The 13368-nt window shown below is 38.9% G+C and overlaps 1 protein-coding gene across 4 annotated transcripts in view; it reads left to right on the top strand.

Moving 5' to 3' along the window:
• Nucleotides 1-13368, top strand: part of dnm2a (dynamin 2a) — a 31090-nt gene that overhangs the window by 5786 nt on the left and 11936 nt on the right. For 2 of the 4 annotated variants that reach the window (XM_074695955.1, XM_074695953.1), the window contains exons 2-11: nucleotides 3361-3434; nucleotides 3659-3808; nucleotides 6511-6714; nucleotides 6893-6991; nucleotides 7065-7225; nucleotides 7313-7455; nucleotides 9403-9538; nucleotides 9654-9721; nucleotides 11097-11235; nucleotides 12321-12407. In XM_074695955.1, coding sequence (XP_074552056.1) covers nucleotides 3361-3434; nucleotides 3659-3808; nucleotides 6511-6714; nucleotides 6893-6991; nucleotides 7065-7225; nucleotides 7313-7455; nucleotides 9403-9538; nucleotides 9654-9721; nucleotides 11097-11235; nucleotides 12321-12407 — 1261 coding nt within the window. Of the gene's footprint in view, nucleotides 1-3360; nucleotides 3435-3658; nucleotides 3809-6510; nucleotides 6715-6892; nucleotides 6992-7064; nucleotides 7226-7312; nucleotides 7456-9402; nucleotides 9539-9653; nucleotides 9722-10304; nucleotides 10444-11096; nucleotides 11236-12320; nucleotides 12408-13368 lie in introns of all 4 variants that reach the window. The other 2 variants (XM_074695954.1, XM_074695952.1) reach the window with 1 other exon arrangement.

Below are 13368 nucleotides of genomic sequence, written 5' to 3'. Positions count from 1 at the left end.
TGCCACCAGATGTAGTGTGTTTCTAGAGGCTTTGAGAACTGGGAGGGGAGTGAAGAAGACTGGGTGGGAGAGCCTAGACCAAGAGAGAGCTGACGAAGCAACATTAGCTGTGTGGTTAAAAATTCCTTAGGTACCCTGTCACTTGAAAGGAAAAAATGAGCACACTGTGTGAAGCAGTTCTCATTGATTTCTGCATTGTTGCTCCATTTGATGTTGTTTGTTTCCCATCTATCTTGTGGTTGTGTAACACATTACATTGTGCAATTAGCACAAGTAGCATGTTGCATGTTGTACTTAAGGTGAGCACAGACGGACTCTGTGTGTGGTTAGTTGTTATGGGAAATATGTCCTGGTTGACACAGTCTGGGCTCACTCAAACACTGAGGGCAGCTGGGCTGGCCTGCTCTGTAAATACACACTAGTGTGTGGTGTGGTTTGATGCTCTGCAACAAACAGGTTTTCATGAGAAAAGTTCTGGTTCATGATTTTTTTTGCCCCCTTTTTAATAGAAATTCTTCTTGGAAATTCCACGTACAGGTAAAAACTGAGAGCCATTATAAGTCAGCATCAGTGTCAAATTTACAATTTAAAAGGTTGTAAAGTTATATATTTCTAACCCTGTCTGAAAGTCATGATTGCTAACATCAGGTCAGTGTCTAAGCATACACAAACTCTTAAGTAAACACTTATTAAAAAGAAAAGTCTTCTTCCTGTGCATTCAACTGAACGTATCAGTTTCAGAAAGCTGGTCCAGTTTTCGCCTCTCTGAGTCTGAACACCACAATATTTCAAGCTACTGACAAGCAATTTGATGCAATAGTAACTCAGCTCATCATGTTTGTACACTGCAAAGGAAAATGGGTCTTGGTTTCCACTCGGTCCAAATGACATGACTTGCAAAGTCTGTTTTCTTCAAGAATAATTTGGTGACCGGAGTAAGGTAAAATACAAGAGCTTTACTTTGGAGCTAAAGATCTTTGTTTTCCAGATTTTTCACACAAATCAGGACAGGAATTCTGTTTTGTCTGCATAGCAAATATGTTCTTACGTCCAGAATTCCCTTTTTTTAATTTCTGAATTAAGTAAAACTCTTTGCCCATTGAGGTTTATGAATTTGGCTCCATGTAATGTCATCCTGCTGTCAGGCTGTTATAATGAATCCATGTTCTTCTGAAATGCTGAGATAGGTGCAAATAACGACCACACTGCACATTTTCAGTTGATTTTTTTTTTCCTACCCACATGTATGAAAAACTTTCACCTGAGGATGTACGTCAGATCAAAAATATGAGGATAATGCTCTTTTGAGTTTTTGGGTTATTTTGTTGTGTGTGTGTATTTACTATGGATGGGTACCAAAATAGGTACTTTTATAGGTCCTGACCAAGGTTAAAATAGTTATCTAAAACGAAACTAAAAAGGAAAACTAAAATTTAAAATACATTGCAGTTAACTCAAACCAATAAAAACTAGAAAAGAAAACAAAAATGAAATGTAAACTAAAACTGTATCTTGTGTTCACAAAACTAACTGAAATTAAAGACAAAATGTCCTTAGTTATAGTTTTTGACAATATTAATAGCCTTTAGGATTTAAATTAATCCGACACATTTTCCTGACCAATTTGACGACATTTTTCAGCATTTGTCAGTGCCATACAGCACCGCCATAAAGACGTACTGGGACGTGCTTGTTTACTGCACTGACTGGCTGGTTGCTGTGCTGCGACGAAACATAGTGGAGCAATGAATCAGAGCATCTGTAATAGTTCAATTTTATGTGAGTCTGACTTTAGTTGTATTTGAGTCTGCCTTTATTGTTACAGAGTCCAAGTTTCTCATTATTAAAGCTCATATTATATTGTTGTATATGATTTATGTTTATGATATTTTTATTTGATTTATGTCAACATTATTTTTACATAATCTATGTTTATATTTTTTTTATATTAAGTTTATATTATTTTCCTGTGTTTAAGGCAGCAGCCAACAGTTCAGTATCAGCATTGACTGAGCAGTGAGCACTATGTTGGACTTGAAAATAAACAGTATCACAAAATATTTACTCTGACCTTTTTGAATCCTGCACCTGGTTAATAAGGTATGAAAAAACTAAAAATTAAATGGAAACTAAACTAAAACTAAACTACAACTAAGCCTTGTTGCAAAAATTAAAGCTAAATAAAAACTAGAATGCCCGCTCTAAAACTAATTAAAACTTAACTGTAATGGAAAAAAGTCAAAACTAACGAAAACTAAACTATAATGACAAATCAAAAACTATTATAACCTTCGTCCTGACCGAAGTCAGTCAAAAGTACTGGGTGATTCATGTAAAATTGAAAGGTACCATGAATAGATACCTAAATGCATCCTTGTGACTTAGAGGGACTGGAAGAGTAGGAGATTTTTCCATGCTTGCAAGTTTATATATTGATGAATAAATATGTTGAATTGAAAAAAAATGAGATTTTATTATTAAACAAATTATATTTTTTACCACATAAACACAAAAAAGTAATGAAAATTGGTACCATTGAGTACCAATACGAATTGATAGGTACCAGGCATCTATACCATATTGTTTCAAATGTGAAAGGAACCCATCCCTAGTATTTACATTTTTGTTTCTTTTGTTGTTGTTTTTAATATGTTCATTCTCTTTTTTGTTGTTGCGTCTCCTAATGTTTTTGAAATATTTTTTTTTTGCTTTTTCTCTTTTTCTGTTGAGCGCTGCTCTTCAAGGCCACCGTATAAACCTGATTACTGCTAACATGCGCTGAGATGAGACTGTGTAGGTTTTGTTTGAGATGTCAGACCAGAGGTAGTGTCAGTTATAGTTGTAGGCCTTTAGGCAGGTAATCTATGGGGATCACCTGCTGCACTGACTGCACTGACCAGTCAGTGTTCGTGGAGATGCTGAGGAAATGGATGAATTGGATCTTCCATCTGTTTTTAATGAGACATTTCTTCACATCGATGAATTGATTGCAAACTAAGCTGAACAATGATGAAGAAATAAATGAAATTGGGTCTACAGCATTTCCCTGAAACAGCGCTGTGGGTGCTTATGAATTGATCCTTAAAGCTTTAATGATGAGAGAAAATGACTTTGGCATATTTGATTTGTTGTGAGACTTGTTGGAGGCGTGAAATCTCTCAGTGTCTATCAATTTAGTAGACACAACACTGCAAGAAACTTTAAGTGCACTGAATCATTTCACATACTCCTTTTCTCTTCCTTATGCTCTTTCTTTCTGTCTCCACATCCCTGTTCAACCCCCTTTTGGCTGTGTTTCTTTTCATCCGTTTCTGGTTCTCATTTTTCTCCCCCTGTTGTGTGTCTGTCACTCTCTCACAGGGACTTTCTTCCACGTGGATCTGGCATTGTTACCCGCCGACCTCTCATTTTGCAGCTGGTCAACAATAAAGCAGGTGAGTGTCCCCATTCTGTTCACAGTCACCTCACCGCTCACTTTCCTGCTGCTCTGCAAATGGCCTCTCTGTCACAGCGCCTCCAGCAAAGCTCACTGCCTGTAACCTTCATCTTTACAATTTGATATTCTCTTTATCTCGGCCCTGTCTGATCTTCCTGACTCTCTGTCCCGGTGCCTCTGTCTACCCTTCACATATGTATGCCCCATTGCCTCTTTGTGTAGAATATGCCGAGTTCCTGCACTGCAAAGGGAAAAAGTTTGTGGATTTTGATGAGGTGCGGGCAGAAATTGAGGCGGAGACCGACAGGATAACAGGCTCCAACAAAGGCATCTCTCCCATCCCAATTAACCTGCGGGTCTACTCCCCACACGGTAAAGGACACAAGTCACACACATCCTCTGAACATTATTCGCTCTCATCCTTTTATAAAGTCAATTAGCATGAATAAATGGATATGTCAGATGATAAGGCATTTTTATACTCTAAGGAAAATTCAGATGCTGTATATATTTCACCATCACTTCTTTTGATATGTCAAGTGTCTAAAGTTCTGGTTAAAAGATTTCATTAAATCACTATGGTGACATATTCCAATAGGCTGGAAATTTAACTTTCTTGAAAAAACACAATGATATGAATAAGGTTTGTGATATTTCATTCACCTTTATGAAAATTATTTTATTTGCATATTCCTGAGCTGAATGGAGCACACAGAAGGTTTTCTTTTTGGTTGTTTACAAGTTTTTCAACCCCACTCTGTTTACAGTTTGCGTTTTCTAGTGAGTCTTTTAAGGTTTTGGGGGGAAAAAAAGTTGCTGATGCAGCCAGAGTGGTTTTACAAAAAAGTCACACTGCAAAGTATCTCACACATTAGATGGCCACTTCTCCTTTAAACATTCAAACACTCTTCAACATGTTGAATTAGGAGTGGTTGTTTTATGCTTTTTTTCATCGTAAAATAAACAAGTCGAAAAAAAAATTGCATGCTTAGCCTAGCAGCAACCGCCCAGTCTGAAAATATGAAGTATATGTGAAAGTTCTAATTACTGCAGTTCTTTGAGAGTTATAGGTGGCAGAAACACTGGAAACTACTAACACACCAAGTCAAATAAGCTGACAGTAAAATAAATATTTTTAAAGAATTAAAAAAAAAAACCTTTTGGTCTGAAAAGCTAACTTCTCTGTTAAGGTTATTTTTTTCATTACTCCTTATTTTCAAAGTTATTAAACTGCGAGGGTATGGTTGACTGCGAATAAAGCAAAAAATCCCCCTTGCTGTGTCAGCCTAATACTAACAAAGCTGGTTGAGTATAGCATTACAAATTTGGCTCCTGTTGAAGATAGACTTCAAAGCTCTATATATCTTATGGTAAAATCCCCCAAAAGTTTGGATGTTGACAAAAAAAAAGATGTTGATGTTTTCAAATAATTTAAAGCTGATATTTAACTGAACTTCTGTTTCCAATACCACAAGTTTGTTCGTTTTTTTCACTGTAAAGAAAGCTAAGTCTATCCTGTACTGGAATTTATATGTTACTCTTATTGTGACGGTCTAATTTGTTTAAGAAACACACATAAAACAAGACAAAAAAACATTTGATTTTACCATAATTAAGAATTGTATTTTTTTTTTAACTCAAGACATTTAGTATTGAAATACAGAAAAATAATTTCTTTAGAACACATGAACTTTAAATGTACAATGCATTTTTGAACATAACCAAGCTGCATTTGATTATTTTAGAGCTACTGTAACAACCAGGTGACAGACACAGAGCTCTGCAGTGCAAACAAATGAAGTGCTACATTTTATTTAAAAAGCTTATTTTTCAGATGGAAAATAATAATAATCCTAACTGAATAGCACCTTATCGGCTGTGCCTATCGGCAGAAATTTTCATATCTGCCGATAATGATAAACGTGTTTTTAAGCTTTTATCAGCCGATACCGATATTGTGCCGATGATATCGTGCATCCCTAAAAGAAATGTCTACTAACTTCCTAGGTTTACCAACAGGAGGCCAGTAACACAACCATATGGTACTAAAACAGACCTTAGAGAAAGTCTGAGTCTCTCCACTCTGTGAGAGACGACGTAACAAATGTTTTAAAAAAAAACACTGTGGTGAAAAAATGTAGGGGTTAGATCAATTACAGGAAATGAGTTATGTAAAAATTCAGAGAACAGAGAGAAATATCTGTACTGAAGGGATAGACCAAAAATCACTGCGTAATGACTGTGATCTTTGAGGCAGCACGAAACCAAAAAAAAAACGTGGTGGAAATCACTGCATGGGGTCAATATCACTTTCAGACGCAGTGTGTAAACCTCATGCTGAAATGTCAGCAGCTCCACTGGGTCTGAGCCTATTAAAGATGGACTGAGGCAAAGTGGAAACTGTCAACAAACTGTTTAAAATGCAGCATCTGTGATTGTTTGGGGATGCATGAGTGCCCATGGCATTGGAGGCACCTTTACAGTTGATCAGTTTATAATTGTTTGGAGCAACATTCTGACCTCCAACAGCTGCATAATTTCAGGTAAAACCTCAGATACTTAAGTGAGATGATGCCAAATCATATTCTCCAACAGCATGGCTCGCTTAGGAGAAGGTTTCAAGTTCTAAATGGATCATTTTATACGCCATGATGCAAAAATTACAACAAAGGAGCAACAAAATTGTAAGCATGCTCCTGTCCTCATATTTTTAAAATATATTGCTGGTTTAACATTAGAAAACAACACTGTGTTTATTTGGGTAGATGTAAAAACAGCTAATAGGTTTCCTGCTTACAAGAAAAGTAAAGCCTCCCTTTGATTGATCAAACATCTAATTATCTCCTATCCAAGAGGTACCATTCAAATGTTGTATCAGGTTAATGATGTGTGGGATTAAACTGGATACTCAGCTTTGTTCAGATACGTGTTGATTATTAAAACACTCAAATAAATGAAGCCATCTTGTCAGGATATTTTTAGATATTCATCATACAGGAACCTACACAGACAGACACATTCAGAAAGATAATTATTCATCTCTCATTGTCGTGACTTCTGCCCCTGTGACTCAGTGTTGAACCTGACCCTGATCGACCTCCCGGGAATGACGAAGGTCGCTGTCGGAGACCAGCCTGTAGACATCGAGCACCAGATCAGGGACATGCTTCTGCAGTTCATCACCAAGGAGAGCTGCCTGATCCTGGCCGTCACCCCGGCAAACACTGACCTGGCCAACTCAGACGCTCTGAAGATCGCCAAAGAGGTGGACCCACAGGGTAAGCATGAGGCGTACTGGTATCAAAGCACTGTTTTTCTTATGCTGTATGAAACAGAAAATTTGCATCAGGTGAAAGCAGTTTGCCTTACTTATTTTGATCATATTATTAGTCATGTTTTAAAAGGAAATAAGATGCAGCAATGTGATATTGACCTATACTTTCTAACTTTGTACAGGTGTGCGCACTATTGGCGTTATAACAAAACTGGACCTGATGGATGAAGGCACTGATGCAAAGGATATCCTTGAAAACAAACTGTTGCCACTGCGCAGAGGTGAGCACTTTTACACTAATACCTTTGGCTTTATTACTGACTTGAGAATAACTCTTGCTACTGTCGTATGCAGGCTACATTGGCGTGGTGAACCGCAGTCAGAAAGACATTGATGGGAGGAAGGACATTCGCGCTGCTCTGGCTGCAGAGAGGAAGTTTTTTCTGTCCCACCCTGCTTACAGACATATGGCTGAGCGTATGGGCACGCCACACCTACAGAAGACACTCAACCAGGTCTCCTGCCAAATTCTGTTTCACATTGTTAAGGATTATTTTCTTTTCACAGTGTCGTTGAAATATCACACTCCTCTGTGTCTTTAGCAATTGACCAACCACATCAGAGACACCCTGCCTGGTCTGCGCAGTAAGCTGCAGAGCCAGCTCCTCTCCCTGGAGAAGGAGGTGGAGGAGTACAAGAACTTCCGTCCAGATGATCCAACCCGCAAAACCAAGGCCTTGCTGCAGTGAGTGAATTTCAAAATGAATTGAATGGCAAGCTCGAGGGGATGTTATTGTGAGGCTGTATTGGACTGCACTCTGATAGTCTGAGAGCACGTAATTACAAGTTGTGACTAAATGGTGTCAACGCAGATGGATAATAGTATGAATTCAAAGTCCAAAGGCTTTGCTGGCTGGAGTATCCCACTTCATAGATTAATGAGTAGATATTATAGTAACGAGGCCAATGTACTTAATTTCATTGCAGTTAAAAGGCCAGACCTCTCACATTCACTGCAGAGGAGGAAGAAATAGGATGAGTTACTATAGTACAGATAAAATAGATAAGGAGACACAAATCTTTCCATCTGGATTGTATGGTAGATTTAGAAGAAATTTGGGATCAGACCTGGACAAATTACGGCCCGGGGCCACATCCCGCCCTTTGGGCGTCCGTCTCCACGTCCGGCCACGTGGTCAAACATAAATTAGATAATAAATGGAAAAATAAATGCAGTGCAAGCAACACAAGTGTGTTACTTTTATTTTCAAAAGTGTGATGTTTGCATTGCAATTTAGTGCAATTTAACAATGGGGAAAAGTTAATATTGAGCAGAATTAGGTTAACGCTGTTGTTGGTGTCACCCTCTGACACAATTCAGGTTTCTTTTGTGGCCCTTTGTAAAAATTAATTGCCCACTCCTGTTTTGGATGTTAAAAATAAGTCAACTCATAACTTTTCCATGTGCATGTGGTGGAGGACTGTTTGAATAAGAAGTGAATAGTTAGCTCTGACTATTGAACTGTATTTTTTAGGGGAGGGAGAAAAAAAATCAGTATACAATATATCAGGATTTTTTTTGTTTGGCACTATCAATATCAGGATTTTCAAATTTTTCAAATTTAAATTCTTAATTTCAGTCTTTGTTTATAAACTGGACCACTTTTTTCCCAGCAGACTGAAATGTTTCTCTCTGACTCACGTAATGGGTATTTTATGGGAGAATATGGCTCCTGATTTAGTCTGAGGACATCTTCATCATCATCTGACATTATCCCATAGTCTGGTGTTAAAAAGCAAACTAAAATTGCAAAAATTGTAAATATCAAAGAATTGCAATTTAAATCTAATTGGGACCCCAAAATCCTGACAGAATCGAACCGCGAGAATGTCAGATCGTCCCAGCCCAATTTTTTTTGTTAGAAACTCTCACCCCTAAAGTGTTAAAAACCTGGGATGTACAATATATTGGTATCAGCATCGGTATCGGCCGATGTGTAACAGTGAGCCGGTCTCAACTGCCAGCCATTTTTAGAGCATCTTAAACAATCTTTTAAGACCCAAATAATTTTTTCTGTAACTATGTAAACACCAAAACTACCCAAGAAGAGCAGACCCTCTTCTTTATGTCTCTCTTCTTGTTTTTGATCCAAAAACAGACAAAATGTTCTATTTTGATCGCGCTCATCTCGGGCGCTTCATCCTTTGATCCTCTCCATGGTTGTCGTTCCTCATGAACGCGCCACTCTTTTTCTCTGAAGTACCTCGACACATCATCTCAGATTGTTTTTTTTTCTTCTAATATTGATATCAGTAATTATCAGATATCGACCATAACAGCAACATTTATATTGGATATCAGTATCGGCCGCAATTTTGATATCGGTGCATCCCTATAGAAAACTGTACAAATGCAAACGCGGACTGAGCACCGTCGAGCACTGCTGTAGAGTTTATCTTTATCATGTATATATACACCAGTTAGGTTGCTTGTTGAGGAAACACAGTAAGTTCAGTTTTAGGTTTCATGTACAGCATTAAGGAGTTAGTGCCTTACTATTATTAAACCAAAACTATATTTTCTGTGAGTGTTCCTCTTTTTCTAAATACCTGTTAAATGCTCAGTTCCTGTATGGCTACAGATCATCATTATACTCAGCATCTCCATTCACATGTTTTTCGTGAACATCAGAATGGTGCAGCAGTTTGGTGTGGATTTCGAGAAGTGCATTGAGGGTTCAGGGGACCAGGTGGACACCAATGAGCTGTCAGGGGGCGCCAAAATCAACCGCATCTTCCATGAACGCTTCCCCTTTGAACTTGTCAAGGTGAGCAGGTCATGAGGACGTTAAATTTAAGAGTTTAAGCTCCTCTACTCTACATGTGTATTACAGTATTAGTTTTTATAAATCATGACTCTCATTCTGCTCTTTTATACTATAGATCGTGTTTGATGAGAAAGAGCTCAGACGAGAAATCAGTCACGCAATCAAGAATGTCCATGGTGTCAGGCAAGTGGAACTGGAACAAAAAACGTGGCTTTCCCACAAGCCACCCTCCTCCTCCTCCAATTAGACTCTTGCACTCTGCTTTTCTGTGAAATGTCGCCCTACCTACATATTTCTCTTCCCTCTCTCCATCAAAGCTGTTACTCTGCAGTAACTTAGCCTTTAGAATGGCCTTTCACAAAAGGGTAATCAGAACAGTGTTTTTCGTTTTGTGTGCTGTATATTTCCTCTTATCTCCTCACTCCAGCACCACCTTCTCCTTTTCTACGTCTGTCAGCTAAAGCGTTTAGGAATTAAAATCTTTTGTGTTGAATGTGTTTTTGTCTTACGTGTTAATAATGCCATGTTTCTTCGCTGATACTCTCCTGATTAATTATATTCTCACCTGACCTTCCTTGGCACTGTGTCCTGTTTTGGCTGTAAGTCTGTTGATTTCCTCTGTCCTTCTCTAGTCTCAGATCTTGTCTGTCAGCTGTTCATCTTTCATGGCCCTCATCATCTGTCTCTCCATCTGTTATTAGCCTATGTGTGTGTTAACCGTCCCATCTGTCTGCCGCTGTGCCTCTGTCTCTCTGTGCATCCTCAGAACGGGGCTGTTCACTCCAGACCTGGCGTTTGAGGCCATCGTGAAAAAGCAGATCGTTAAGCTGAAAACGCCCTGTCTCAAATGTATCGATCTGGTCATTCAGGAGCTCATCAACACAGTCAGGCAGTGCTCCAACAAGGTACTGCAGGTGTCCAGCATCTCCCGACCCAGCCGAGACACGGGGTAGGGGCAAGCTATGGGTTTGACAGAGGGTACACTGACACAGAACATTAACCCGACACGTCCGAAAAAATCTTTCGTGGCAGTTTAGCTTTTGTTTTAAATAAAAGGGAAATGTTCTGAGCAGTTTGCCTTCAACCCAGCCCAGCCCTGTTAGCCCTGTGTGCAGGCAGTGCTGTCGTGTTGTGGAGTGTTGTGACAGGTGATGTGTCGCCGTAGATATGCGAGATGATTCAGGGACTGTCTGAACATCTCTGGTTTCTCCTGGACAAGCTGCAGGTCTCACAGCTAAGTACTTGGAGAAAAAGGAAAAAGATTTTTTTTTAAAAGCTGTAATTTGGCTTTGAGTGGGAGTTGACTTCCACATAGAGTTTACTTTTGTGACGCAATTTATGTGGAAGTAGCTCCTCAAGAAAGAGGCTGTGAAAACCTGAGGCTTGTCCTTCTTTGCTGCTTGTTTTCTGTGAAAAACTCGAAGTGATTAACTTAACAAAGCCTTTTTTTCTCTTTTTATTTCCTCTTTTCTTCTTTCCTGGCTGTCCTCTTCTGCCCACCCCTCTCCTTTCCCTCTATCACCAACACAAAATGCAAACTGACCCCATGACCTTTCAGGACGGGGCTCTTCACCCCTGACCTGGCATTCGAGGCAATAGTCAAAAAGCAGATCCTCAAACTCAAAGAGCCCAGCCTCAAATGTGTGGACCTTGTGGTGTCCGAGCTCACCGCGCTCGTCATGAAGTGTGCAGTAAAGGTAACAAGGGACACAATTGTTGGGGCGATGGCATGAAAAGAGAAGGGGTCCCGTTTTTCTCCAAATGTCTATCACCTGACATTCCAGTAAAGTTGTCCCTTCGTGAAATCTCCCTCCCACCTCATTGTTGCCACCACATAACCATATCCAGTGCTTGGTATGTGTCCCATCCCAGTCCTCCTACCTCACTTGGGAAAAAAAAAACACTCAAAATCAACTCTGTCTTGCATCTAATTCAGAAAATTGGTTGTACAGTCAAAAATCCCCCCAGCTGTTTGACCTCAGCACCAGCTCAATAAAATATTCAAATTCCACCCACTTCCTCATTACTGCCTCCTCCTCTACCCACCAAACCTCCATCCACTTTGTTAGAGCAGAGTCCAAATATGCTCCCCTGCTGTCCCACACTGCAAAACGACAGCCTGCTGCCCTGGATGGAAACTAGATGATGCTGTGGGGAGAGATGATAGTAATAACCGTGGCGGGGATTGTGGTTATGGCAGTTTTGAATGGGGTGTTTCCATAGCAACAGTGCTCCACTGCCATCTTGTGGAAAGAGAAAGGTGCTGCACACATTCAAACCATGAGACATGACCACTCAAGACCGCACCATCACTTCTCTCTGTCTCTCAGGTTTACTTCTGCCTCACCCTGTTCTGTCCCTTTCTGTTCTCATCCTGTCTTTACTAACGTTAACAACCAGATATGACGCTCACATTCTTAGGCATGTCTTCAAATTTAGAAGTTGGAACGTAAAAATCATTATCTGTCGCAGTACAAAATGATACTGCTGAATTGCAGCTATTGCAGACTCATCTCTGGTTGTTAGTAATGATGGTTTTGCCGCTCAGACACTCTGTGTTTCTGATTTGTCTGTGAGTTCTCTGGTTGTTTGGACATGTACGGCACTAAAACGTCACTTGACCTTCTCTCTCCGTTTTCTTTGTTCTTTTACTTACTCTCACTTTTCACTCCTGTTTCTCTCTGGTACTTGTTGGTAAGTTGCACGAAGCTCGAGCTCACATGTAAGTGTGTGGCTGTGTGTCTCTGTTCAGTGCTGCAGTATCTGTTGTGTTGCTTTTCAGCTCAGCTCTTACCCCAGACTGAGAGAGGAGACGGAGAGGATCGTCACCACCTACGTCAGAGAAAGAGAAGGGAAGTGCAAGGACCAGGTGAGTTTTGGGGGTCGTCGCAATACCAGATTTTCATCCCTCCATTTACGCTTTGTTGTGGTATTTGGAATGTTTTGTGCTTTTATACTTTTTTTTTTTTTATTTAGTGAAAAAACATCTGTTAGATGCCCTGCAAACACCATCTATCTCATACAGTTATATGACAAGAGGCAGGAAAAAACAAGTGAAAAAGATTTTTTTTTTTCTTTTTTTAATTTTGTAGCTTTTATTTAAAAAAGTGGGTAACAACATCCTGATAGGTACAAACACAGATGAGCAACATCTTTATACAAATACAAATATGACTCAAACTAAATTTGCTACAATAGTAGCAATAATGAATTGTAATAATAAAAAAAAAAACACACAATTGCACTTTCAAGGATTTTAATTAGACACTGCTCTAGGTATAAATTACTTCAACATAATGTAATACTAGAACAAGTGAAAGTAGTACCACATGACTGCCAATGTTGAAATGTAAAAGAATTCTTTAAAGAATAAAATTCACTTGAACCGTTTAATTATTGTATTATCAAAAAGTATTACAAAATACAGTCATCCCTGATGAAAAAAATATAGATATAACAGAAGTATATATGTAAATTATACAGTAAAAATCCGTCAAATTCAGGGAAAAAAAGTGAAGGGTGGAGGATTTTGTATCTCCCAATCCTCCCCTTTTAACACATTTGACTTATTAAATTACATTGTTTTATCCTTTGTAATGAATTAACTCTTGATAGAAACAGAGTGATGGATGGATTTGTACATGAATCATCCGTTTATATGAAATTCATGGTTTTGCTCTTTGTACTTCACCAAACAGAAGCACATTCTGTGTCACACATTGTCCAAAAAAAACCTTTTTTTTTTTCTTTTCTTTTTTTTTTTTTTTTACAAAATCCATAAAGTAGAAGCCACAAACACCGCAAACACACTACAGGCTAACTAGCTAACA

Source organism: Halichoeres trimaculatus, unplaced genomic scaffold (assembly GCF_033239565.1).
Source record: "Halichoeres trimaculatus isolate MK-OKI-2021-1 unplaced genomic scaffold, fHalTri1.1 fHalTri1_scaffold_20, whole genome shotgun sequence".
NCBI lineage: Eukaryota > Metazoa > Chordata > Actinopteri > Labriformes > Labridae > Halichoeres > Halichoeres trimaculatus.
The sequence above is the reverse complement of the archived record's forward strand: the minus strand, read 5'-3'. Positions and strand labels throughout refer to the sequence as shown.